This window comes from Maylandia zebra, linkage group LG9, assembly GCF_041146795.1.
Source record: "Maylandia zebra isolate NMK-2024a linkage group LG9, Mzebra_GT3a, whole genome shotgun sequence".
NCBI lineage: Eukaryota > Metazoa > Chordata > Actinopteri > Cichliformes > Cichlidae > Maylandia > Maylandia zebra.
In genome coordinates, this window is record NC_135175.1 from 15,845,494 (window position 1) to 15,871,516 (window position 26,023).

Consider the following 26,023-nt stretch of genomic DNA (forward strand, 5'->3'; position numbering starts at 1 on the left):
GTTAGGTGTGTTCTCTCGGTGCTAAAAGACAAATGATGTACTTTGCCTTGGGTCAACTGGGCTTTCCCATCCCATAATGACCTTTCAGGGAGCTGGAGGAGAATAGCCTTTCCCATAGCGATAAAGCAGTTCTGTACGCCGCACATCGAATGTATGTAATGGCAAACTAATGTTTTTAACCCGTAACATGACCCCTCAACCTCTAATGGACTGTTTCGCTGCCCATCAATCATACAAAGACAGTATTAAAGCAAGGCGGGCTTTAAAAAAAAAGAAAGAAAGGGGAAAAAAACATCTGTTTTTCCTCCAATTTTCTTGTCTGTGTGAAACTCAAATCTACAGCCAAACAAGAAAGCATCCAAAGTAATTTTCTCTTTCCAATTGAGTTACATGCTCTCAATCTGCGCAACACTTGCCATTTTGCTGTAGAAGAAAACTTAGTAGTCCTTTGTGTGTGTGTGTGTACTGCTGCACTACCAAAGGTTCCCCGGAGGAGGGAAGATCTCTGTCAGTTTGTCATCACACACAAGCTGCCAAGTTTTATGAAATACCAAATTACTAATTGGCCCAGCGTTAGGTTTCCCGCCTGGAAGTGAGACTGTAATATCGGGACCTCTATTAGGATCACAGAGAGAGCCACACTCAGCCCGTCTCCTGCTGAGCTGGCAAGTCTCTGTCATTTCACAGCACGCCGGAGACATGCGCATACAACACAAATGATAATGAGGGACAGACTCAAACATTTTCACCGTGTTCGTAGGCTACTTAAAACACCGCCGCGGCCACGGTTTCACTACCAACATTGGCGATAAAATGAGCACTACTGCGGTGCAATTCTTTTAAATGAAAGGGAAACATCTGATCGGATGGATGATCCTCAGTCCAACTGCATTGTCTAACCACTTTGTAAAGTTTGCACAGATGTGATTGTTAGACTAAAAGCCTACACATTAACTGTGAAAACTGCAGAGGTCTATTTGTTCTGAATGAGGCCTGAAAAACGTCAAGCTCCTTGGAGCCTGTGTGGAGCACAATGAAAGCGAGCAGGTGCAGAAGAGGGTATGATAAAACCTCTATGAAAGGATACACTTGCCTCACAATATTTCCACAATACTGACAGACACCTGCATTGTTCATATCATCCAGTGCTTTACATCAAAAGAGCCGTGCGGTTAAGAGGGGCTAAAAGCACGATACTGAGTGAATAAGACCGGACGAGCACAGATCTCCGGGGTGATGACTGGATACTGAATCTGGATTAAAACCAGATGCACAGATATGAAGCTAAAACCAGAGATTCAGAGACGGGTGTGTGTTTGTATGAATGTGTGAAAAACAGCAGTACACCACTGTCCTGAATGTACTGGCAGTCGCACTAATGTCAGTCAAGTAATCTTTTTAACCACAAGAGGAAAAAATAAAGCCGGATATAAATCCAGACCAAAAATGCTTTAATAGCCCTGCAGGGGAAGCAGCGGTTTGCCTGAGGAAGAACCAGGTGTGAGCTTTATCATGCCATCATTTAGAAAAACTGAACTGGTATTTATGTGACACACACACACACACACACACACACACACGATGGATCTAAATGAATAGGACAGCCTCAGCGCTGTGAAGACTGCTGTTTATTTTCCGTCTAGCAGTGCTCTCTTTTTTCAGGACTCCTAATCAAACACGCCCAAGGCCACTGGATGGATAAACACACACACATTTTGGCAACATTTCAATTCTTCTCTCAAGTGGTGCAAAAGGAGAGAATAAGGGCTGGCCGACAAAAAAAGAAAAGAAAAAGAAAACACCACCGCTGTAATTACTAAATACATATTTTATTGTAAAAAGAGCTTTACCCTTTGACCCAAACGTATATGGTTAGCAAATTATGGCAGCTGTTGATGTTCAGGAGTGACTGACTCCCAAAAATGTGACCATCGCACATAACACACATTATGAAGGTTCGAGTCACATATGGATTACCCCAAGAAACCCAAAACAAACAAAACTTATGAAAGCCACTTTTACGTATAAAGAAGGTCCTGAAAAACATGTTCTTCCATCTTTCTGGCACATGCAGGGGCAAATATACTTTTTAAAAAAAATCAATATGTATTATTTTAAGATGGGTGACAGTAATTTCACACATGATACAGATTACCACGTATCTCTGTACTTGTTCTTTCAAACATTTCATTTTTGCTCCAACCACTCGAGGGTTAAAGTGTTTCACTCAATTCCAGTGCAAAACTGTGCAATTTGGTGAGCTAATGAGCTGGCTTCCCTTTAGAAAGTCTCATACTGCATGTCCTCAGTGTTGTACAACACATTGGAAAAAAAGTTTCAGTGTGGCTTTGAAGTATTGCTTCACAAGATCCCACTAGGCATTGATCCCCTTTTAAAACGCAGTTCCTTCATTTTCCTGCAGACAGGGCCACTTCGGTTAACCAGCAGTGTCCTGGTACGCAGATGGAAAACAGCGACTCCCTCTCCCACAGTTTGATTATTATCAGCTGTCTGTAAGGCTGATTGGAGGTCGAACCCTGTGTGCCCATCTTTGGCTCAACATTAGTGGTGATGAGGCCCGGCATATGCTTCAGCACATCCTGTGGGTATTTCATCCCGGAAGTAGCAGAGAGAAGTGGTCTGTCGGCACAGGACTTCCACCGAACCTCTGAGTGTCTCCTACACGTTTTGTGAAAGAAATCGGACTTTCTTTCCCGCCAGCAGCCAGCTCCTGAGGTCCTTGATGGATGGAAGCTTCATTTTGTCCTTGTTTTTACTGTAAACATTCAAAAAAATTCCAAAGAGCACCAGAAGGCCGCCCCAGATGTACCTGACGAGGTCAAAGACGGAGAGGTTAGATGTTTTATACAACTAATGTGGGAAGACTTACGACACCCCGAGAAGTTTGTGGCTTCAGCTGAATGATGTAAAAGGTTAATAAACGGATAAATATCTACTTTCCACAGAAATGCAAGGATACAGTCTGTCCTAATGAGCAACACTGGGCAAAGGTTTGCATGCACAAAAACCCACAGGGCATTGTTAAAATAACAACACATAACTTTTTTTTTTTGGACAGTTTGAGTGAAGTTGAGTTTTGCTGAAACGATGGACCAATGCTGCTGCCCTATCAAACACATGCAAACCAGGTGTAATACAGGTGTTGTATATCATACAACTCCTCAGAAATTGATGCAATTAGTATTTATAAATTTGGTTAAATCTGCCATTTACTGATAACACACTGTAGTACTGCAGTTTTTTGGTTTTAAAAAGTGTTAGCTGTTGCCATAAAAAGGGACTGAGTCCAGTTAAGGGTGAGGGCACACACCAGCTGGAGGGAGAATAAATTTGGCTGCAATGACACACAAAAGTTTTTCTGTTTCGTGATACACACACAGTTTTTAAGAGCCACTGAACAACAGAGCAGCGGATTCACTCTCTGACAGCGCAGAGGGCGAGTGAGAGGGTGAACAAAAGAGGGAAGGACAAACTGAAGGAGCGGAGGAAAACTCGAGGTCTGCAAATGGACTGAGGACATAAAAACCAGGGGCAGAGAAGCCAGATCAAGTTTTTTATTAGTCAAAAGAGGGGGTCAGCGGTCACACTGTAGACTTACTTTAAACTAGGAGGAAAGTGTTTTAAGTCAAAAGGTGGTGGTACTTACTGGAAAGTGAAGGGTTTTGCAAAGAACATGAAGGAAAGTACGATAGTCATGGCCTTCCTCCCAGTGGTCACTGCACAGAAACCCGCACAGATGCGTTACCATCAGTGACACTCGTTACATTTCTTTACTTAATTACTTTTAAAATATGTCTAAGAAAAGACAAACATCCTGGGTTAAGATAGTGATAATTTTTTTTATCTATATAATTGTGTGGCTGACTGAAATATGACTATTTGCCTTTTATGCCAACAATGCTGTTTTCACACGAGATAAAACAATTCTGAGGAAAACTTTATAAACTGCGACTCTGACCTGTTACAGCAACCAAAGCCCCAAAGAGCTTGATTAAGGCCAGCACAAAGGAGATCCCAAAATAACCCGTAAGAGAGAAGAAGAACGCGTAACCATATGTCTTCACGGGATGCTGAGAAGGAAAGAGGGGAGAAAAGATAAACGAACAGGGTCCAGATGAAAAAACACTAAAAACTGCAACCCTGTGCTACTGGAAAACATCAAAACATCATCAATCTACAAGGTTAAAGCTGAAATACAAAAAACAGGATCCTGACACATTAGTCCTAAAAGGATCTGATTTCACATTCCTTCCAATGCTAACGGTTGAAAACATAAAGCAAACAACCCCACTAAAAGCTAGGAATGTGTAATCACATCATCTTCAGGTATATTCACCTCTGAGCAGAATGCTACGGCCGGTCCCAGCCCACCAACACACAGCAGGCCCACCAGTATGTAGACAAAACCAATGGAGTATGAGTACAGCACCTGTGAGCGACAAAATGCGGCATTACCACAACATAGAACAGAAGTACTTTCAATCACACCATCAACCAAAGCATTCGGGATTTTTCTCCAACAATGTGTGATCCTATCAAAATGCCTTTGGATTTATATTATTTCACTAGTGTACCATTTCAGAGTTGGAGCCGTTATGGAGTTTCATGGCTTTCTCTTGCACGTTTCCAATGGCAGCATCTGCACACAGCGCCAGGGAGATGAGAAGGACACCTGCGTGCACAGAAACATGCACATGTAACCATTCAGGGTGAAGAAGGGGAAACATTAACAAACTACTCAATTTCAAACAGACGCCTCAAGGTGCTTTAACTAAATATATTATAATATTATTCTAGAAGTTCATAGAGCACAAATAGACATTTTATGCACTAAAATAAAAGTTTCCAGCCACAATTCAGTGATCCAAGAGTAAAAGTGAAAGAACCTGTGACAGACGTCAGCAGCTACATTATGGAGATGTACATCATATATACAGTGTCTTTAATGTACTCATGCAACATCTCTGTATTTGTATAGGAGCCTCTGATCGAAGACCATCTGAGTTTGCAGGTGGATCTCAAAGGAAATACCTGTGACATTGAAGTTGGGGGCCACTTTGCTGTCTGCTAGGGTAAACCAGATGAGTCCCAGACTCATGCAGAGAGCAGCAGACACATCAGCCACATTATAACGTTTACCTGGGACATAAAGATGGAGGAAAACGTTATTTAAAATCTTATATTTTTATTTTTCAAGCCTTAAATCTAAACCTATTTCTTTTACTTGTCACCTACAAAAATCAGGCAAAGTTTTTAAAACTACACCAGCATGAAATCTACACTTTAATGTATGATATGTGTAACACTTTAAAACATCCCAGGCACAATAAACCAAACTGAAAGAGTTTCCCCTCAAGCACAGCTTACAAAGAAATCTTTGAAAGATGACGACCCACCTTTAATAAACAGAAGTTGACATTGGACTGAAGTAAAAACACATCACTAAAGAAAGTTTTTGCAACAGATATTGTTCACAACTTAAAGTTTCTTGGGCTGTGCATGCAAGAATGAAAAAGGAAAAAAAACTGTGAAAATGAAAAAAGAAAAAAAAACGTGGGAGGAAATAAAACAACAGGATGAAGGAGTCTTTCAAAAACAGGCTGACGGACGGATGCCTTGAGGTTGACGGGGGACGTGGCATCAGGTTGTGGTCGGCTTTGATTCCCTGACTCGTCTTTGAAGGGCCTCACATCAGATGCATCCCCACACCCCTGCCTCCATCCATCCATCTGTTCATCCATCCCTCTCTCCCACTTTCTTTCCTCTTTGCATTTGGAGTGAACAAATTCTGTTTTCCACTCGACCCCCTTGAGGGACCGTGGTCCTCACATCTATTCATCCAGAGAGACGTAAGGAGGCGGGTGAAAAAACATAAAGAAATAAAAAAAAAAATGCACGAAACCCTTCTCACGTTCAGGACGTTGAACCTTGTGAAGGCCAGTGTGAGGATGAAAGGACAGACAGAAGTAAGAGCGGGGAAGAAACTGCACGTACTGCCGACCGGGCCCTCACGACAGAAAACAACAGACGTGGATGAAAAGGATGCACTGAAAGTTGAAAGGTGGTCACTGCTTCAAAGGAAATATGTGATGAATGAAATGAGGTGGAAAAAATGAATCTACTTTTCCCCCCCTGTAAATGATGATGTAACATTCACTTTTATTATATTCTGAATAATAAAAAAAAATCTTCATTTTCAGTTATTTTGAAAAGACTGTTACCTCATGTGCCAACAGATTTGAGCTACATGTACGATTACAGTTTTGTTGAAATGATGAAAACTTAAGAGATTACAGTAACAGGTTCATGCTCTAAGGCGATCTCCTGAAAGCAGGAACCTTTAAGCTGACCCTAACTGTTGATTTACATTTGAACAAGACCAATTAAGCTTTTATAAGCCAACCCAAAAAACAAATACCAGACTAAATAAATATACCATTCAAAAAAGTTAAAGGAAAACTTTGAAAACAAACCAAATCCCAGTGGGGAAAAAAAAAATACTGATAGGACTGGATAATGTGTTAGGAATAAAAGGAGCCCCAATGTGCTTGTATGCATCCCTGACAATATCAGGGGAATGCTGCTAAAGGAGATGAAGGATGGAGTCTTGGGGGGGGGGATCCCCTCCCAGTTCTGAACCATTGCATCACAGAGCTTCTGGACAACTTGGCGGCATAAGATGGACAGAAACATAATGTCCCAGAGGTGTTCTCTTGGATTTAGGTCAGGTGAGATTCGTCAATGTCTGGGCTCTGGAACCAGTCTCCTGGAGAGGGGCTGGACTCTGTCTCAGTCTGGAGTTGCCCCTGGTGAGAGGCGGCGGGCTGGGGTGGGTATTCTTATATCCCCTCGGCTTGCTGCCGGTACGTTGGGGTTTTTCCCGGTGGACGAGAGGGTTTGTTCCCTGCGCCTTAGGGTCGGGGAACGGGTCCTGACTGTCATCTGCGCTTATGCGCCGAGTGGCAGTTCGGAGTACCCAGCCTTCTTAGAGTCCCTGGGGGGGGTGCTGGAAGGTGCTCCACCTGGAGACTCTGTTGTCCTGCTGGGAGACTTCAATGCTCACGTGGGTAACGACAGCGAGACCTGGAGGGGCGTGATTGGGAGGAACGGCCTCCCTGATCTGAACCCGAGCGGTGCTTTGTTATTGGACTTCTGTGCTAATCACAGTTTGGCCATAACGAACACCCTGTTCGAACATAAGAGTGTCCATAAGTGCACGTGGCACCAGGATGCTCTAGGCCGTAGGTCGATGATCGATTTTGTAATCGTATCACCAGACCTGCGACCATATGTTCTGGACACTCGGGTAAAGAGAGGGGCTGAGCTGTCAACTGATCACCACCTGGTGGTGAGTTGGATCAGGTGGCGGGGGAGGACGCTGGACAGACCTGGTGCACCTAAACGCGTAGTGAGGGTGTGCTGGGAACGTCTAGCAGAGGCCCCAGCCCGCGAGATCTTCAACGCACACCTCCGGCAGAGCTTCAACAGCATTCCGAGGGAGACTGGGGACATTGAGTCCGAATGGACCATGTTCAGCGTCTCCATTGCCGAAGCTGCTGCATTGAGCTGCGGCCGCAAGGTGGTTGGTGCCTGCCGTGGTGGTAATCCCCGAACCAAATGGTGGACACCAGAGGTGAAGGGAGCCACCAGGCTGAAGAAGGAGGCCTATCGGGCTTGGTTAGCCTGTGGGACTCCGGAGGCAGCCGACAGGTATCGACAGGCCAAGCGGAATGCGGCTCGGGCAGTGGCTGAAGCAAAAACTCGGGTGTGGGAGGAGTTCGGAGAGGCCATGGAAAAAGACTTTCGGACTGCCTCGAAGAGATTCTGGCAAACCGTCAGGCGTCTCAGGAGGGGAAAGCGGTGCTCTACCTGCACTGTGTATAGTGCTGGCGGAGCGCTGTTGACGTCGACTGAGAAAATTGTCGGGCGGTGGAAGGAATACTTCGAGGACCTCCTTAATCCCACTGACACGTCTTCCGGGGAGGAAGCAGAGTCTGGGGATGAGGGGTGTGACCCACCGATTTCCGGGGGCGAGGTCACTGAGGCAGTTAAACAACTCCTTGGTGGCAGAGCCCCTGGTGTCGATGAGGTCCGCCCCGAGTTCCTGAAGGCTCTGGACGTTGTAGGGCTGTCTTGGTTGACACGTCTCTGCAATGTTGCGTGGAGATCAGGGGCAGTACCTGTGGACTGGCAGACCGGGGTGGTGGTCCCCATCTTCAAGAAGGGGGACCGGAGGGTGTGTTCCAACTACAGGGGGATCACACTCCTCAGCCTCCCCGGGAAAGTCTATGCCAGGGTGCTGGAGAGGAGGGTTCGTCCGCTAGTCGAACCTCGGATACAGGAGGAACAATGCGGTTTTCGTCCTGGTCGCGGAACACTGGACCAGCTCTTTGTCCTCTCGAGGATACTTGAGGGTGCATGGGAGTTTGCCCAACCAGTCTACATGTGTTTTGTGGACCTGGAGAAGGCATTCGACCGTGTCCCTCGGGGCGTCCTGTGGGAGGTGTTGCGCGAGTATGGGGTGTCTGGCCCATTGCTACGGGCCATTCAATCCCTATACAACCGTTGCAAGAGCTTGGTTCGCATTGCCGGCAATAAGTCGGACTCGTTCCCGGTGGGTGATGGGCTCCGCCAAGGCTGCCCTTTGTCTCCGGTTCTGTTCATAATTTTTATGGACAGGATTTCTAGGCGCAGCCAAGTGGCGGAGGGCTTTCGCTTTGGTGGCCTCAGAATCTCATCTCTGATTTTTGCGGATGATGTGGTTCTGTTGGCTTCATCGGGTGAGGGCCTCCAGCTCGCACTGGAGCGGTTCGCAGCCGAGTGTAACGCAGCGGGAATGAGGATCAGCACCTCCAAATCTGAGGCCATGGTTCTCAGCCGGAAAAGGGTGGAGTGCCCACTCCGGGTCGGGGATGAGTTCCTGCCCCAAGTGGAGGAGTTCAAGTATCTCGGGGTCTTGTTCGCGAGTGATGGGAGAAGGGAGCTGGAGATCGACAGACGGATTGGGGCTGCGGCTGCAGTAATGCGGACGCTGCACCGGTCAGTCGTGGTGAAGAGGGAGCTGAGTGTAAAAGCGAAGCTCTCAATTTACCGGTCGATCTACGTCCCTACCCTCACCTATGGCCACGAGCTGTGGGTAGTGACCGAAAGAACGAGATCGCGGATACAAGCGGCGGAAATGAGCTTCCTCCGAAGGGTGGCTGGCCTCTCCCTTAGAGATAGGGTGAGAAGTTCGGCCATCCGGGAGGGGCTTAGAGTAGAGCAGCTGCTGCTCCACATCGAAAGGAGCCAGCTGAGGTGGTTTGGGCATCTGGCAAGGATGCCCCCTGGGCGCCTCCTGGGCGAGGTGTTCCAGGCATGTCCCACCGGGAGGAGGCCCCGGGGCAGACCCAGGACACGCTGGAGAGATTATATCTCTCGGCTGGCCTGGGAACGCCTTGGTATTCCCCCGGACAAGCTGGAGGAGGTGGCTGGGGAGAGGGAGGTCTGGACCTCTTTGCTTAGGCTGCTACCCCCGCGACCCGACCTCGGATAAGCGGATGAAGATGGATGGATGGAAGGATGGAGATTCGTCAATGTTATCACTTACTTACTCCTCCAGGACCTGCCTATAAATTCTCACTGCATGAGGCTGGGCATTGTTGTGGACAAAGAGGACCAAAGGACCCATTGCACCAACACAGAATCTACTAATAGTCCAAGGATATTATCCTGATACCTAATGGCAGCCAGGATGCTGCTCACTAGCCTGTAGATGACTGTGCGTCTCTCAATGCATTCACCTCCCCAGACCATCACTGACCCACCACCCAACCAGTCATGCTGCATGATGTTTCAGGCACCATAACGTTCTCCCCAGTTAATCCAGACCCTTTCACATCTGTCACGTGTACTCAAAGTACATGCTCTCTGCTCCCATCTAGAGAGCTAGGTGTCTAGAGGATGTCAGTCCCTCATGCCACCCTCATGAAATTTGCTTCTGATTATTTGGTCACACCAGTGGCCTTCTGGAGGTCACTTTTTGTAGCTCTGCACATCCTGCACAAAGGAGCAGATACCAGTTCAGCTGACGGGTTGTGCATATTCTACGGTCATGTTCAGCTCTCCTAAAGTAACTGTCTCACCCACGCTTTTAAGACTGTGCTGGGAAGCATAGCAAACCTTGTGGCAATCAAACATATTAATGTGTCATCCTGGAGGAGTTGGACTAAGGTATCAAGGAGTTGGTCAAGGTATCATCTCATGTCATCAGTAGTGACACTGATTCTAGCCAAATGCAAAAAATAGTTCTTTTAATTTGTTGAACAGTTTACATAACACAGGAAATCCCCTCAAATTATTTTACAATGAGAAAGGCATAGAAATGGTCTACAGAGAGCTGCAATACTGATGCCTGCGGATCATCTAGTAGCAAGGATGAAGACTTTGCAGAGCAGGAACCAAAAATACACACAATGCGCACACTGTAAATAAGTATCAACATAGGAAGCTGACCTTGTATAAACACTCCTCCAATCATGACTGGGATGAGTTTACAGCACTTGAAGATGACCTGTGTAGGGTAGTTCAAGTAGCCCAAAGAGGTATTTGACAGGCCCATAGTGCCCACCGTTAAAAATGCTATAATCATATAGGTCTTCCCTGGTATCCTGGAGGAGATGAAATTTAAAAAAAAAAAAAAAAAAACAAGGAAGAAAAAGTCAGACACAAAATGTGTTTTACAGTAAAGGCTGTCTTCTGGGGGGCAAAGCATAATCTGTTATCATACCTTCTGCGTTTGTCCTGTGTGAGCTGAAGCTCTACTAATCCAAACATGGAGTAGAAGCCAAACTGGACCAGAGTGAGGTACCAACCAAAGGGCTTGAATCCTTCCACAGAAAATATTAACTCCTATATTGAGGGACGAATATAAAGACATAACAAAACACCCTTAATAGCCTTGTCTCAGTTTTATTTAATCAATATATTCACATGTTATCATGTTGAATAACACATGTAATTACTGCATTTTTACTGTATTACTATACGTGTGTGTGTGTGTGTGTGTGTATAAGAAGGATCGTAATCCCCGTTACCTGTAAGTATCCATACATGAGGTAAAAGAAGAAGACTCCAGCCACACAAATAAAGAACTGTGTGGGTGCACTTAAGCTGCTCAGGTTGATCCCCAGAACCCTCAGCTCCTCCACAGACTTTATATGAGGTGACATCACCTCTGTAGACGAGGGGATGGAGATTGAAATGTGCTTCCGTGAACTGTTGTAGCCCACCAGGCCATATTTGGCACTCATTGTGTCAGCGCCTGCTGGAAGCTGCAGGGACATAAAGAAAGATTTGATGCTCCTCCTTTATGATGCTTCGGCATAAAGCACAGACTGCAGCTTTGATAAGAAGATAGCGAAAGAGCTCACAGAGGCATTTCATCATTACTGTGTATACGAAATGCAGATTGATACACCCTTCAAACTGCATGCAGTTGAGAAACTAGCATTAGGCAGGCTAACCTAATATTCCAAAGTAGAAAATGAAGGATGGGGTGGATAAACTAAGCCTGGAGCTGAGCTTTCATCACCTCGTGTAAGAAATGGTGACCATTCACTGGGTCATTTTTATGATGACAGTAAAAAAAAAGTAACTAGAGTGGCTGTGCCATCAACAGAAAGACCTGTTGAACACGTTACACCATGGGAACTGTGCTGAAATGAGGCGACTAAATGAAGCCATATTCTCTATTATATGAGTATGCAAACGATCCTTGCAGGCAGTGCAAAGCAAACAAGAGATCTTAGAGTAAACACTTAAGCAAAAATACCAGGCGAGGCTTTAGTGATGCAGTATTTTCGATACTTCGTTATTGAGCATGCACATATTATTGTCACTGATTCCCCATATTCTTTTAAAGACTTCTTTTCATTTTTTTCATTCTAAACTATGAGAACTGCTAGTGATCACTACTCTGACTCAAATCCACTCAGGATACGTTGCGGCCAGTGATATTCTGCTACGAGTAAAACCACTGAATAGCATTCACCAAAGCATCCACCACATTAAAGCTGTGCTAAATGAAAAAACATTATAAAAAGAGACTGTTCTTACCCCTGTTTAAATAGCCGGTAACGGTAGCTAGGCTACGAAGCAACCCGTTTCTAACGCCATGAATACTGAATGGAGGCTGTCATTTGATCAGAGAGCAACGATTAACAATCCAAAGACGCAGCTATTAACGTCATCTTACCACACGTTTGCTGTTAGCCACACATGTCGCACCTGACATAGCTTTATCATTCACCAGAGTAAGCTACAATAGCAATCTCGTTACCTTCAACAACACTTCCGGGTGTCTTTACGTGCTCTTATCCCCAGTCTCAGAGGCAACACCGGTGAAAATCATTCCCCTCGACTCGCTCGGCTTCATCTTTCACACACTCCGAACATTTTCACGTTTTTGGTCCTCAGTGACAAAAAGGCCAAAAATGCGCTTACAAGCGTGCTAGCCTGCTAAAGGCTACATGCATTTGCAGGGATGGCAGGCTAGAAGCAGCCAACAACTTCCGCTCGGCTCCGAACTCTGAACTGCGCCGCTATTGGTCAGCGGAGACAGGCACTGCTTCTGCAGGTGGCTTGTTTCACGTTTTTTAGCTCCCGTAAAAATAACAAAAATGTATTGGTCGGTGCCGTCCTGTCGATTCGGCACAAACACAACAGAAGTGAATTATTAGCTGCATTTAATAGGAGAAAGACCTGACGGGCTGTAATACGCTAGCTTACCTGGGTAGAGGAGTTCATCATGAATAGGTAGGGTAGTGTTCCTGTCGCTGTCCACATCATCAGTGACACACAAGCACTTCTGGTTAATCCTGCTGAGTGACGGTCTGAGGTGTCAGTTTTCATTTTACTTTCAATTTTAAGAATTTATTTTTATGATAAAACTATTATTTTGAAAAGGGTCAAATTATGTACAGATATAAAGTTGAAGTCAACCAGGATAAAGGATAGTCAAATATAATGTAGAGGTGTTTTGTTATTTTGATGTCGTGCTATGTTGCACCTCTAACTTTGCTAGCTTTTACTTTTTTTCTTTAAAAAATTATTTTTAACTTTTTTTTAAACATCCAATACTGCAGTTAGATGGGAGAATTTCTAGGTTTATATTTTATTTAAATTTTTTAAGTATAATTTAATTTTTACGCTATCACCTTCAAGGTCATCTCCTTGTGCATTTCTTCCAGCGTTCCTGCACCTGCATCACTCCGTGGAGGTTTAGTTTGGACAGCTTCACGCAGCTGTGCAAGCTCGTGAGAGCAAACATCAGCTTCTGTGGTAAGGTATCAATCAGATCCAAAGTGCATGTAGTGGAGCATTGCTGGTGGGGGGAATTTGGTCTCCAGTTAAGGCATTAAAGGTGCATCACATCAGGAAACATGTTCAGCATTTGTCCCCAGAGGTCAGCCTGTGGAGGCAGAGCTCTTTCATAATGTCTTGAGCTGTCTGAAGGAAAGCATTTAGTAGAAGTGACTTGAACCGTGGTGTTTGCCGTTTTCCATACTGTACCCACTGAAAAAAAGCATTAAAAAAGAGCATAGTAGTTTTCCCCAACCCGACGTAATTGTCCCTCAACACCTGGCAACCCTAAATCCCCATTTTGATCTCTGATCATCGTTAAGCTTCCACGTTGATGCTTTATATAAGAATACTCACAGAACTTTTAGATTGCATGTCATCCACCATCGACACTTTTGCTATTGATACTTTACTTGATATTTAACTGTAGAAACATTTTTCTGCTCTCATTCTGGACGATTTAAGTTAATTTTTGATGGAGTTTAAGTATCAACGGTGGAGATACTGAAGCTGTAGCAGTAATCATTCTGACGTTTAGGTGTCATATAAGTATTGTTACCGTGCAGGACAGCTTCACAAGTCAAATACTGTCCTCAACAACTTTTTTCCCTTGATTTTCTACATTTCCTCTTTCCACCATTCCAACAGTCTTCCACCTTTATCCTAGTATATTTTCCCATCAGCTCTTCTCTCCCTTCACCGTGCTTTCATGTTCATATAAGCTTTGCTCTGCATCACAATTCTTTTGCTCTTCCCTCCCCTTATTGCATTATTCCCTCCTCAACCTCCTCTGTTCTGGCTCTGTCTCTTGGCCATCTCATATCCCTGCCTCTCCCTCTTTGGTTTCCCCGGCATAAGGCATGAAGCTCTTTTTTTGCCCCTTCATTTCCCTCCTCCCTCATCTAGCCTTCCTTTCTCCCTGCTGTCCAATCTCAAATCCTTCCCTCTGCCTTTCTCTCTGTCTCTCCCGCTCTCTCGCTCCCCCTGTCCTCCTTCCCCAGCCAGAGGTTAATACACTCCAGGATGGCATTATTTCCTCCCCAGCCCTCCGACAATATAAAAATTCAGAATGGACAGCTCAATCCCTCTTCCATCTCAGATTTGATTGTAATGGTATTGCCTCCTGTCCCTGGGAGGCCCCTGCCGCCTCGCCAACCCAGCCTTTATGACACTAAATGGCCGGGCTACAATTTTTCCATCTTTTCAAAAAATTCTGTTAATAACTCATTTGGAATGAGCCGTCGACACTCCCTGGGCTGTCTGCGGCCAGGTCTCTCACCTCTCTGCTCACAGGGGTCACAATATACAGAAAAAGATGCAGGGCTGAATCGCAAATGTAAAAGGTTAATTAATCTCCCTGAATTTACAATCCCATTCCCCGCGCACTCCAATCGACAGTCCCACAGAGACAAAAATGTCATATTTACAACCTGGCATGGAGAAAAGCACTCAGCAATGCACAGTTGTCGAGCACAGGCGAAGGCCTGTCCGACCACTTTTCCTTCCCCCCGTCCAACTTTACAAGTGCAACCATTCATCTCGCATGATGGATTTATGTAATAAAACCCATTTCCTTTTCCCATACGATCCTATTAAATAATAAAATAATTATTTATTGATTATTCAAAAAGGTACATATGCGCGGGTAATGGCTTTGTACCACACCACTGGACCCGCAATAAATAAAGCAGGCAATGGGAAGGCTTGAGAGGGACAGAGGAATAAAGCAGGGAGAGAGGGAAGGGGGGGGGGGGGGGGGGGGGGGGGGGGGGGGATGAAATGACTTTTGAACTAGTGAAATCTGGATCCAATATGGCCTCTTGCAGTACAGATCAGGAAGGACATTATTCGATCTTCAGGAGGCTCATGTGGGAGTGCGACCTATGAATGTTTTTAATATTGTAAATCGACCATAGAAATTAGACTAGACAACTGGGTCACAGAGTTTCTCCTAAACGATGGTAAACACCAGTTTTCTTTTTCTGACCGGGTTACGAGTGTTTACTGTTTTGCACGGATACAGCGAACACCTGATAAAGCACACGATGAAAAGTTAATTACAGAGTTGGAGCTAGGGGAGGCTAAAAATGTCCATTTTAATAATTAACAGACTCTTAAAGTGTTTCTTTTAGAACTTTTTGCTACTAAAATATCTTATTGAGCTACACTGAGCTGTCCAGTAGTGTCTGAACAAAGACATTTAAAAAAAAATTTTTTTTTCAAGAAAATAATCTCATATAAACACCCTGCCCTTAAATGGTGCTTCATTTTATTTATTATTCACCATCAGTGTCATAAAAAAAGCCCCTCTGCCCAGCCGTGGATCATTTCAAAAGAGACACTTTAATGTCAGCCAGATATTACATTGAGGGCTTCTTAATAACCCATTTGTGTTTGGTCTTATCCTCGGCTAAAGTGCACTCGCTCTCCGTTGTCTTTTTCCTGGGCTTGTCTCAAGCCTCCTGCATGCTACGGAAAACAGATGCTATCTCGGCTATATTACTTCTCAAAGCACTCATATCCTCTCCCATGTTATTTTCTTTGATCTGCTAGGCTTGCTGCTCTTACATTTTTTTCTCAACCCACCCTCCCCACCACCACCACCACCACTCCATCTTCTATCCTCTCTGCCAGAGTGCAGAGGCAAACCGGCCAGACTGGTTCACGGTGGTTGTGGACCTTTCAAATTCACCTCATCTGTTCTCTGTCATCGGAGGGCACGAGGGGCACGGTGTGTCGGATCTCTTAGAATCTCCGTTTAATGAGCCTGCACCATCAGAGGACAGAGTGTCAGCTTACATCCAGTGAACACGTTAAAGCAACAACTCCTAAAGTGTTAGGATTTATATGTTTTGTAAAAAAAACCCAGCAAGTCCAAAATCTTCTTTAGTTCCAGCGCTTCATACCTGTCCAATCATAAAGAACACAACTGTTTTGTGTAAGAAGAAGAATTTTAGTTACAAGTTGCTTTGAGTTGATGGGAACTTTGCAGAAAGTTTGGGTGAAGGTAAACTTTCACAAAAACAAGTTCAGGCTTTGGCGCATTAAAGTGGGTCATATCAGTACCTTATACTCATGCATCTGTATCAATACAATTTAGAAATAATGCCTGATCTCGTTTGTAAAGACTATACTTTTTTTCCTTTTTGACATTTTTACCTTTAGAGAGCTGAGTGTGAAGAGAAAATAAATACAGGGCTCAACTTAAAGTAGAATGACATACATTAAAAGTCCCCAGGCATCGATCCAGAGTTATAGCCTCTACTGTACCAGGTTGTTTCTTCAAGTTGTTCCCACAAAAAAACAATAAACATCCCTCCTTTTTCCACCGGTCGACTTCCACTGGTTTTCCCGGTCAACTTTCTTTCAAGAAGTCAAACATCCAATTGAAGCATCGCTTCAATTGTTCAGCCTTACATTGAACATCAGTGTGTTTTTTCCAGGTTTTACAGTAACATTCAAACACATGCAGTTTTTAGGCTTATCTGTCCACATGCACAGGTCATAAGCGGTAAAAAGAGAGTTAACGGGGGCCACTGAAGGCAGGCACAAGAGACCGAGGAATCTCTGACTTTCTTATGAGCAGCCAGGAGGGGGAAGCATCCCTCTTTGCAAGTGTGCTTAGAAGAAAAGGAAAGAAAAAGTAATTAAGCAAACAATTTACCAGGAATTGTGTGTCTGCTTATCCAATCTACCGTACTCGCTTTTGCTCTAATACATACAGACAGAAAATGGAGGTGGGGGTGTGGGGTGCGGGGGGCGCAGATAGATTGTTTTTTGTCTCCTCAGAGTGACGGTAAATGACACACATGTTTCATTGCCCATTCATTTAACCTGCACTGTGCTTATGAAGAGAAAGGGATTGCAAAACAAATTACGTAGTGTCATTTAATTAGGAGTTTGGCTGTGAGCAATAATCCCGTTTTTTCTCATAACCTTTAACTACTTAATGGATTTGAGAAGCTATTACCTTTCAAGATTTCCGTTTTTAATTATTTGGAGTATTGTCACAGATATGAAATGTCAATCACACTCCGGGATTAATGCTGCGCTTTATGACTGAATATTATTTACTTATGGGTTGAAGCTGGAGGAGCTCTCTCATCTGACAGGTTTGCAGACGCAACAGAACTTTGCAATATGCAAAATCCTCTCCGTGTCGTTTATGCTCCCATTTGCTAACAGCCTAATTCTAAATCCACGAGAGGCCATTATTTACTTAGATATTATAATTATGTTTATGATAACGGCAAGCCACGGTAAACCTCATAGTAATATTAGAAGCGCTCTTATGTGAAACTTGGATTGGATTATAATAATGACTCAGTTTTAATATGTACAAACTCAATTTATAGCTTCCCTCCTTTGGCGTTTATACTGCAGGTGTGCGTGTGTTTAAAACATAATCCGTGCGCATGTGTGTTTGGATAAGTCCTCTGCAGAGGAACTACCTCTCACCCTGATCACGTTTAAGGCAACGCTGTGAAAGTAGCAGAGAGAGTTTGTTTAGTTTCCCCTGGAGGACATCGCAGTTCTCTGCCAACAGACCAACCCACGTACTGTGACGCTAGGCCTGACTGTGTATACAGATATCTTAAATACATGAGCCATCTGAGGTACCCTTGATTTTTTCTTCTTCTTCTTCTTTCTTTTTTTTTTTTTGCCAGATACTCACAGGACCACAAGGGCATGTGTCCCGATCTTAAATCAGCACTCCTGCTGTGACAGCACGCTCCGTACCTGGACAAAGTGGATAATACGTGTCTATTTTGAATTTTTAAGTAGATCCAAACTATATATATATATTAGAAGCGCCCAATATAGCTTGTCTGGAAGTTGATAGTTTTACTCGTGCTAATGTCGAGGAGAATAAATGAAACGCACCTCAAGCAGTTCAAATATTCATAGCTTTATTCAAATAGATGTTTTCACCCGGGTTTGACACGGCTCTTAGGCTGGCGTGTTGGCTCCTCAGACCCCCCATGGCATGGGGCATGTAATCATCCTGAAAGTCTCTCTGGGTGTCTGCACTCTCATAAAGCAGGAAAATGGATCGTGTGGCCCAGGAAGGGAAAATGAAAGAAAAGGAGAATGAAATTACAGACCTGGCTGACTGCACAAATCATGCATATCATGTTTTATGGCTTGCCAGAAGAATTCAACACCTGTGGATCATCGTAGCTATAATTGTACATGAACGCACCGGGATGGAGGTGGGAGGAGAGAGTTGTGGTTTGCGTGTCGCTGAAAGTGCGAGCGAGAGTGCGCGCGCGCGTTCTTGTAGGTGTCTGTGTGCTTGAGAGTGTGGTTTTATTTTTTTTCTTTTGCTGGCATGACTGGCTTTTAGAGACAGAGGTAAGACGATAAAAGAAAGTTACTGGAAACGCCTGTTGTTCTTCCCCGTATATCCTGGGTGAGCCACCCGCAGCCCACACGGTTCTCTCACAGAGGCTTCATTTACCAATGTAATTACCCTGTTTATTTACCCTACATGCTTTTGGTGGTAAAACGGGGCCAATTCATCAGATCAGGACAATTTGGCCCGGCTTTGGGCTTTTGCCATTTACTTTAATTAAATGAGGCAATCAGTGAATCATAAATCACAGCCGGTGTGACCACTAGCTCTGTTTGAACCCGGTCTTCCTCTTTAAAGCTGACACACCTCGCGCTAAAGCTTAAATTAGACACAACTACAGCCTCTGAAAGCTCCAGTGCGGATTGTAATTCTAGTTTATTATCACTCCTCCAGGTGCACGTGGGCTAACGCTGAAAATCAGTTTTTTAACAATTATTATTATTATTATTTAGTCCTAATTGTGTTTTTTATCATCTTCACAAGTTTTGACACTTTCTTTAAAAGTTGCATGAAAGATGCATGAATAAAGGTGAAACCCCTGATCGAACACCACCACCACCACCACCACCACCCTCTTCCTCTTCTCTCCCTCCCTTCTGTTGTGGATGCTGATGCTTGAGTCAAATTGATTACACCACTCCATCTGCATCATGACTGGCCTCCTCCTGTGTTTGCCGCCTCTGCCTACAGCACAGAGTTAGTGTACAATTACATATAGTTTAATATATCTGCCTGAGCACCTTTAAATAAGCATCACAAGTCCACAAGGTGATTTGTCTTCCAGCCCCATTACTCCATTGTACATCTTGATAGCCAGGGATCGCTCCTAGCTATGTTTAAGCATTAAATAGTGTATTATTATTTCACATAAATCAAGCTGAGTTGTGAGGGGGGTATTCATAAATTTTGCATTTCTCACAGACAGTATTTTAAAGCCCCTCTCTCTCTCTCTCTGTCGCGCTCTCTCCCCTTCTCCTCCCTGCCGCTCTGAATTTGGGAGACTAAAGCAATTCGGCTCCCTGCACTTGATAGTACATTAAAGATGGGCATATCAGCGAGGTATATTCAAAACAACATGTAATGCAGTTTAGATTAAGTTTGAGTTGCTTTACCACATTCATCATAGCACCGTTTCCATAATGAGCGCCCTTGCTTTTTTTGTCAGCGATGCAGCCCGACACATGCACCGATGCCATCAGAGAACACTGTATTGTTATTGTCATGAATAATGGGGGAAAACAGTAATAAAGCCCATTTATCATAATATTTTCCCGGTTAACCATGGCTACTGAATCTCTTATCTGTGCTCAGTGACGAAAGGACGAAACTCAATTTAAATGTGAGCGTTTGCCGTCACTCTTTTCTCGCCAGGACGAGTTGCAGCCCCCCCGAACACCCCCTTCCCACCGGCCTTTGGATATTAGACTGTTTGCGCAAGACGTCTACTGAGGAAATGACTTCACTCAGGAAGCTGGATGTCAGCTTTGCACACGAGCAGGAGAACTGCCAACGTTACAGTCAGGCCGACAACACGTTCTTTTCTCAGCTCGCGCTCCGGTTGAGTGTAAAGCCTACAAAAAGTGACAAAGGAGGAAATTGGACTCGCGGTTGTTTTGGTTACTCCAAGGACACCTTACACATTCGTTTCTATCTCCAGTCTCTGGCCTGGTTTTCTGATTGGTCCTGACATACCAGTCACAGACCGGTGTGAGGTGAAACTCAGGGATTTGTGTGTGTGTTAGCATTACGAGCTCTGCCAAGTCCCCCTAAAGATTACGCCATTAAAAGGTGGAAGATTACACAGTCGTGAATATTTACATCACTGTAAAATAGCTGTGATGCTTGATTATAATATTTATGCTTACAAAATTGTGATTACGTTGGCAGAAACAATGTCTGCATTCTTTTTACTTGCTCTGATGTCTGTGCTCATGCAAAAAAGATGCAGAAGACTTTATAAATTTATCTAAGAGAAAAAAACTACATAAGCCACCCCGCAAAACAAGATATGATGGCTGTCATGTTGTAAAATGGATCAAATTACCTGAATTATGCAGTATTAGTGAAACTTCATGAGTCACTGGAAATCATACTCCTTGCATATTGGTTAGCTTAAATTGTTCAAATAATGCAAAAGTCTCATAAGTTTGACTTTTGTGATTCCATGCTCTCATTGCAACACTACACCACAATTAAAGCTAATTTTCCCTTTTAAAACATGCTTATCATTTTCTGTACCTAATAATTATATGACCCACTGGGCCCCCGGCGGGGCTTCACTGCTGCAACAAAGTCAGTAGAAAAAAAAAGAAGAAAAATCTTGTAAAAGTCAATGCAAATTGGAAACTGACTGGATGCCAGGACAGTAAGTTGAGGATTGGGTTGGGGGAGGAGGAGGAGGAGGGGGGCGAGGAGGGGAAAAAATGTCTTTGAACTAGTTTTTGCTTGCAGAAAATATCGCTCCTGGGTTGATATTCTTTCTGAAGTGTTTCATGGCAGCGAGAATTAAGAAATAAAGCAGAGAGCCAAATGATTCAGTGAAAAGATGGCACACACCCACAGGTATTCTGTTCACATGACATCACCATGCGTAAAATTGACAACTTCAAGTTTTTTATTATTGTGATTTAAAAAAAAAACAAAACTTGGTTAGTTTATAAGAACCTCTTCCAAGACAGCAAAGTTGCTCAATTCTTTGTCGGGTTTTTGTCAGTCCGGCAGTTTTCATTAAACACAACTTTACAAAAAGACCTATCAGGGCTTTTGTTCTTAATCGCATCACAGCCGCATGAAGGTACATGTGAACGAGAACTCTTTTTTTTCCTTCCTCCACCTTCCTTCATTCCTTGGAAGAACGTTTGCTCTGACCTTGACATGTGCAGGCTGGCTGGATGTTTTCCTCTCTTCTCAACTCGGCTCACGAACTGGAAACTTTGCTCCTGTCATCTCTCTTTCTTATGATCGCTCTGCTTTCTTTAGCTTACGCACACAGGGAACAGACTGGCGACGGTACCTGGGAGGATAAATGCTCAGTTAAATTGAATAAACACGATCCAGACATGCGCCATTCCGGCCTGTCTGTTGCGGACGATTCGCAGAGATCCCCCGATTCCATCAGTGAAGAAGGTGCAAAGATTAGATGTCAGCCGAGAGAGGCCACTGTCAGATAAAAGAGGATCCACGGCTCTCGCGATAAACGTCATTTTAATCCAACATCAGATAATCAGTGATTTTACTGAAATGGTTTCATAGCTTCCTTTGTTATCTTTTGATGATAGATAGCAGTATAGAGTGCATACGTTCACGCTAGTATTTCCTCTAATTTTTTTTGCACACACCCCTGCTGTTTGCTCGGTTCCTCTCAGTTTAGCAACGTCTTTATCTTAAGGTTGAAGTGAAAATATACTCGTATTTTTCCATCTGTGTAATAGTTTGTAAGTGTTCGATCAGTGTCTAATGCAGGACGCGCCCCACCCTCGTAGTCACCATATATGTTTATGCTCCAGATGCTCTCTTGTCCTCTCGTGTTAAAACAAAATCGCCTGTCTATCATCTCACCATAGGTGCACTGGGTGGGGCAGGATTCCAGTCTTTTGAAGCGAACTTGTCATGAGAAATCTGCATCGCCGGGACAGAGTGCAGTCACAGGCACAAGATTAATTGTTTGCGGTGCACCACTTCAAACGTTTTTTTCCAGACGCTCCATTATAATAAACTTTTGCACAGCTCATCATCACCTGTGTGCACACCTGCGGACGGGCACGCTCAGTGAAAATGTCAGTTGTTGTGAAAATACACGCACGTGTTCACGTGCAGGAAGGCGAACATGCACACAAGGGTTCATAGTCATGGAATATATACGTGCGTGTATATGTTTACTTAAAATGTGTAGATCCATAAAATAACTGCATAAATGTATATTGACAACTGACACTCCTCTACACACACACACACACACACACACACACACACACACACACACACACACACACACACACACACACACACACACACAACACAACACAACATTAAGCGGTTTTCTCTTCTCTGTTATCTCCAGCTTCCTTTTTGCCCTTTGGTTAAACATTCTCTTGGCATGCATGATCTCATTTAACTTTGATTTCCTCTTTTTCCAGGACGGCATCCTCGATGGTTCCAATTTCCAGCCCATTCCCCAATTTTCAACCCCAATGACAGACAACACACGCTCGAATGGGTGCTTTGCTAAAGAAGGGAATTGGTAAGTGATGATTTTAAATGCTGTTTAAGATAAAAAGAGGAGTTTTCAACAGATAAGAGTGTGCCTGGGTAGAGAGCAGGAAGCTCGGAGATACCAGTTAGAATGTACTGTTACAGTAGCCACATACCACATGTGTGATTTATGGTGCTGGGCTTCAGATAGCGCTGCAGTAGAAAACTATTTTTTTCTTTTTTGTTGTTTTCAATAAACTATTACTTTACATTAGATATGAAATATTTCTATAACAGTGTTGGAAAAAAAAGCTTTCATGTTTTTTGAAGTTGTGCTAAAACTCTGAACCTAAAGGGAATATGTAGATAATTAATTTTATTCTTAAAAAAAAATCCTAAATTTAAAATGCAAAACCCTCCAATCAGTGTAATTTGAAGGTGAACTGCTGAACTGAACTGACCTGACTGGTTCTCAGTGGTGTAACAATAATTATACATATTGCATTCTGGGCTGAAAATAAATACAAATTATTACACCTTTTCCTGAGTTGAATTTCGGCTTTGGATGCATAATTTTAGTTTTATAAATTAAAACATAATTATAGCAAATTTTATGTTTTCTTTAAACAATAAAGTTCTTCTGATTATTTTATTACTATCGCAAAATAACTTGGAAGCCTTTCCCTTGAGAAAATCTGTAAAATTAAAAATAAGACAAAGGATGGATCCCCAAACAATGACAATATTTATTTAATTCGTTCCTCTTCAGTGTGGAGAATTTGTCCAGCATGAAGTGCTTTTTTTGTTTTTTCCTCTTGGTTGAAAAGAGCAGCTCATTGTAGAGCTTTAAGTGGTTTGTGTAATCCCCTATAACCTATACCATGAAGCCACAGGATTGTGAAAATCTGTTTTCAGCACATTTTGAGTAGGAGCGAACCTGGGAATTCTCTCTCTCTCCCTCTCTCCCCAACTCTGTCATGAAACAGAGCACCCCATTTCCATATCAATCGGATTAGTTCCAAGACCAGGCAAGTAGGAGTAATGTAAGTAACCGTACAAATTTAAATATAGGACATCAAAAACATTGTTAGGCATTCATTTATTTTTGAGGCAGCCCTGGCTCTCTGTTTCCCTCTGTGAAGATGAGATGAAAATGTATCTCCTTAAATTTATTTTCATTTTATTTTGAAAGGCGCTCAGCACCATAGTATTTTTTTTTTTTTGCCATTTCATGTGCACCATGGCACCCCGCAGTTTTTCTGTGCTTAACCTCTTTTGTGAAATGAATATGTCATATCGAGCAATCCACTTGTTCAGAATGCAACGCCGAGGCGATTTCAGGTGGGCAGCGTTCACGTTCACACGGGAACGGACGCTAACAGTCGTGGGCCGTGGACTCCTGTGGTATTTCAAGTCACGGTTAAACATTTAATTGATAATGGAGTTACACAAGTACATTTTCACATTTATTTTTTTTTCATACTGTAGATAAAATAAAATATGTTGAACTTTGCGAGTGTTTTTATTACTGGGATTACAGGTTGGTTGGTTTCAATAATATTGCAACAGCAGTGAAAAAGTGAAAAATCAAACATGATCTGATGAGAGACAATAATGTCATAAATCGTAAATGCTGCACTTTTAATTCTGGTGTTTTTTTAATTTTCAGACTTTAAAGCAAAGAATTCCGTTAAACTTGTTGAGGAGTTTCTACAAACGACACTGTTAGCTGTGTGTGTGTATTATTCCAGATTACAAATTATCACCTTTTTAACTGCACATAAAACAAAATCTCTGAGTCAGAACCAATAAAAGGAGAACATTTGTTTGGAGCACTTGCTCTGAGTGGGAGGAATTGGGAGGTCATCGTGTGTGAGAGAGTATCGGAGAGATTATTCAGCAGTCCGTGCTGCTGACTGATCAGACGGCCCAGAAACTCCCTGTCCGGATGTGGAGATAGATAGATGGATGCCTGCCTGTGCTTCCTCAGCCCTTTATAACTTAGCCCGTCTCTCTCTGTAATTGAAAAACTAGCTAGGCTGTTTTGTCTTGGGATTTGTCCCTTTATAATGCAGCTTCAAAACAGGAAAACCAATAGTGGGAATAGACCCCCAAATGTAATTAATTTTGTTGGGGGCTGTGGGGGGGCTGTGGGTGGGGTGGTGGTGGGGGTATTATTGCAGGAGGAAGAATTCTAATCAGTTGCAGATTCCTTCCTGTTTGGTTAGCGTGACCGTGGCCAATTACCAGTGAACTCTGTGTTACAGTTTCACTTCCTGTGCTACCCAAAGAATGGGCTGAGGACGCTGATGCAGAACCGTGGAGGACAGAGCGAGGGAGTGCAAGAGAGAGAAGAGATAGCAGGGAAAAGACAAAACAAAACACATGAAGCCGAGACAGCAGGAAAATAAACAGAAGAGAGGAGGGGGAAGTGAAAGAAAAGGAATGGGGTGGAGGGGAAATCTCCGGCCAGATCTTAGGTGCACATACGTCCTTTATCCACCTAATATAGGACATGACATGTGGTTTCCAAAGGAAATGAAAGGATTTTGGACCTGATTTCTGGAGCTGTTCTCAGGTAAAGGCTGCAACTGCAGAGCAACAGACTTGAACTCAAGGCACAAATGCAATAACGCATAACTCAATCACTGCAGCGATGTTATCGAAAGACACAATTTGGCTTCGCTGTTTTCCCCTAAATGGAATCAAACCACAAGACTGAACAACTGAATGACAATTGGCTGAGGCCCACCTGAATTTGCATAAAGTGTCCTTATTCTTTTTGTTTTTTAAATTTTTTTAGCATGCAGAAGTAACTCAATAAGCTATGGTACTTCCTGGGAAATTCACCATACCTATTAACCCATATACCGCTTTTGGCCAGGCCAACTGTTTACACCATATTACAACAACATGCCTGAAATGTCAGTCATTGCAGGACTTGAGCCTTTTTTCTTGTTTTTATTGCGTGAATGCTCGCTCGCTTCCACCTCAGCAGGTCGGTAAAAACATGAGATTTTGGTGGGAAGCTAGACTCGGTGCCACCACAGAGATTTCCAGTGACAATCGCTAACAAGCTCCACTGCCAAATTGGTTCCCTTTGGCTTGATTCCA

General features: G+C 43.5%; 1 protein-coding gene and 1 long non-coding RNA gene across 5 annotated transcripts in view; one reads left to right on the forward strand and one right to left on the reverse strand.

The window, feature by feature from the left end:
- Positions 1-1,813: 1,813 nt before the first annotated feature.
- slc35b3 (solute carrier family 35 member B3) lies at positions 1,814-12,856 on the reverse strand. 3 transcript variants are annotated; one of them, XM_004546476.3, is made up of 10 exons: positions 12,790-12,856; positions 11,097-11,333; positions 10,790-10,911; positions 10,516-10,670; positions 5,053-5,160; positions 4,596-4,693; positions 4,358-4,450; positions 3,980-4,091; positions 3,668-3,737; positions 1,814-2,830 (listed from the first exon to the last, which is right to left on the reverse strand). In XM_004546476.3, exons 1-10 carry the CDS (start codon positions 12,847-12,849, stop codon positions 2,680-2,682), a joined length of 1,206 nt encoding a protein of 401 aa, XP_004546533.2. In that variant the 5' UTR covers positions 12,850-12,856; the 3' UTR covers positions 1,814-2,679. The 3 variants fall into 3 exon arrangements, with proteins under 3 accessions (XP_004546533.2, XP_012773331.1, XP_012773332.1); XM_012917877.5 differs by lacking the exon at positions 12,790-12,856 and adding an exon at positions 12,341-12,615; XM_012917878.5 differs by lacking the exon at positions 12,790-12,856 and adding an exon at positions 12,118-12,297.
- The window catches only part of LOC143420288 (uncharacterized), a 135,665-nt gene continuing 122,236 nt past the window's right edge, over positions 12,595-26,023 (forward strand). The window contains exons 1-3 of one of the 2 annotated variants that reach the window (XR_013100105.1): positions 12,595-12,898; positions 13,251-13,341; positions 22,855-22,958. This is a non-coding gene — a long non-coding RNA (uncharacterized LOC143420288). The remainder of the gene's footprint in view (positions 12,899-13,250; positions 13,342-22,854; positions 22,959-26,023) is intronic. The other variant, XR_013100104.1, reaches the window with a different exon arrangement.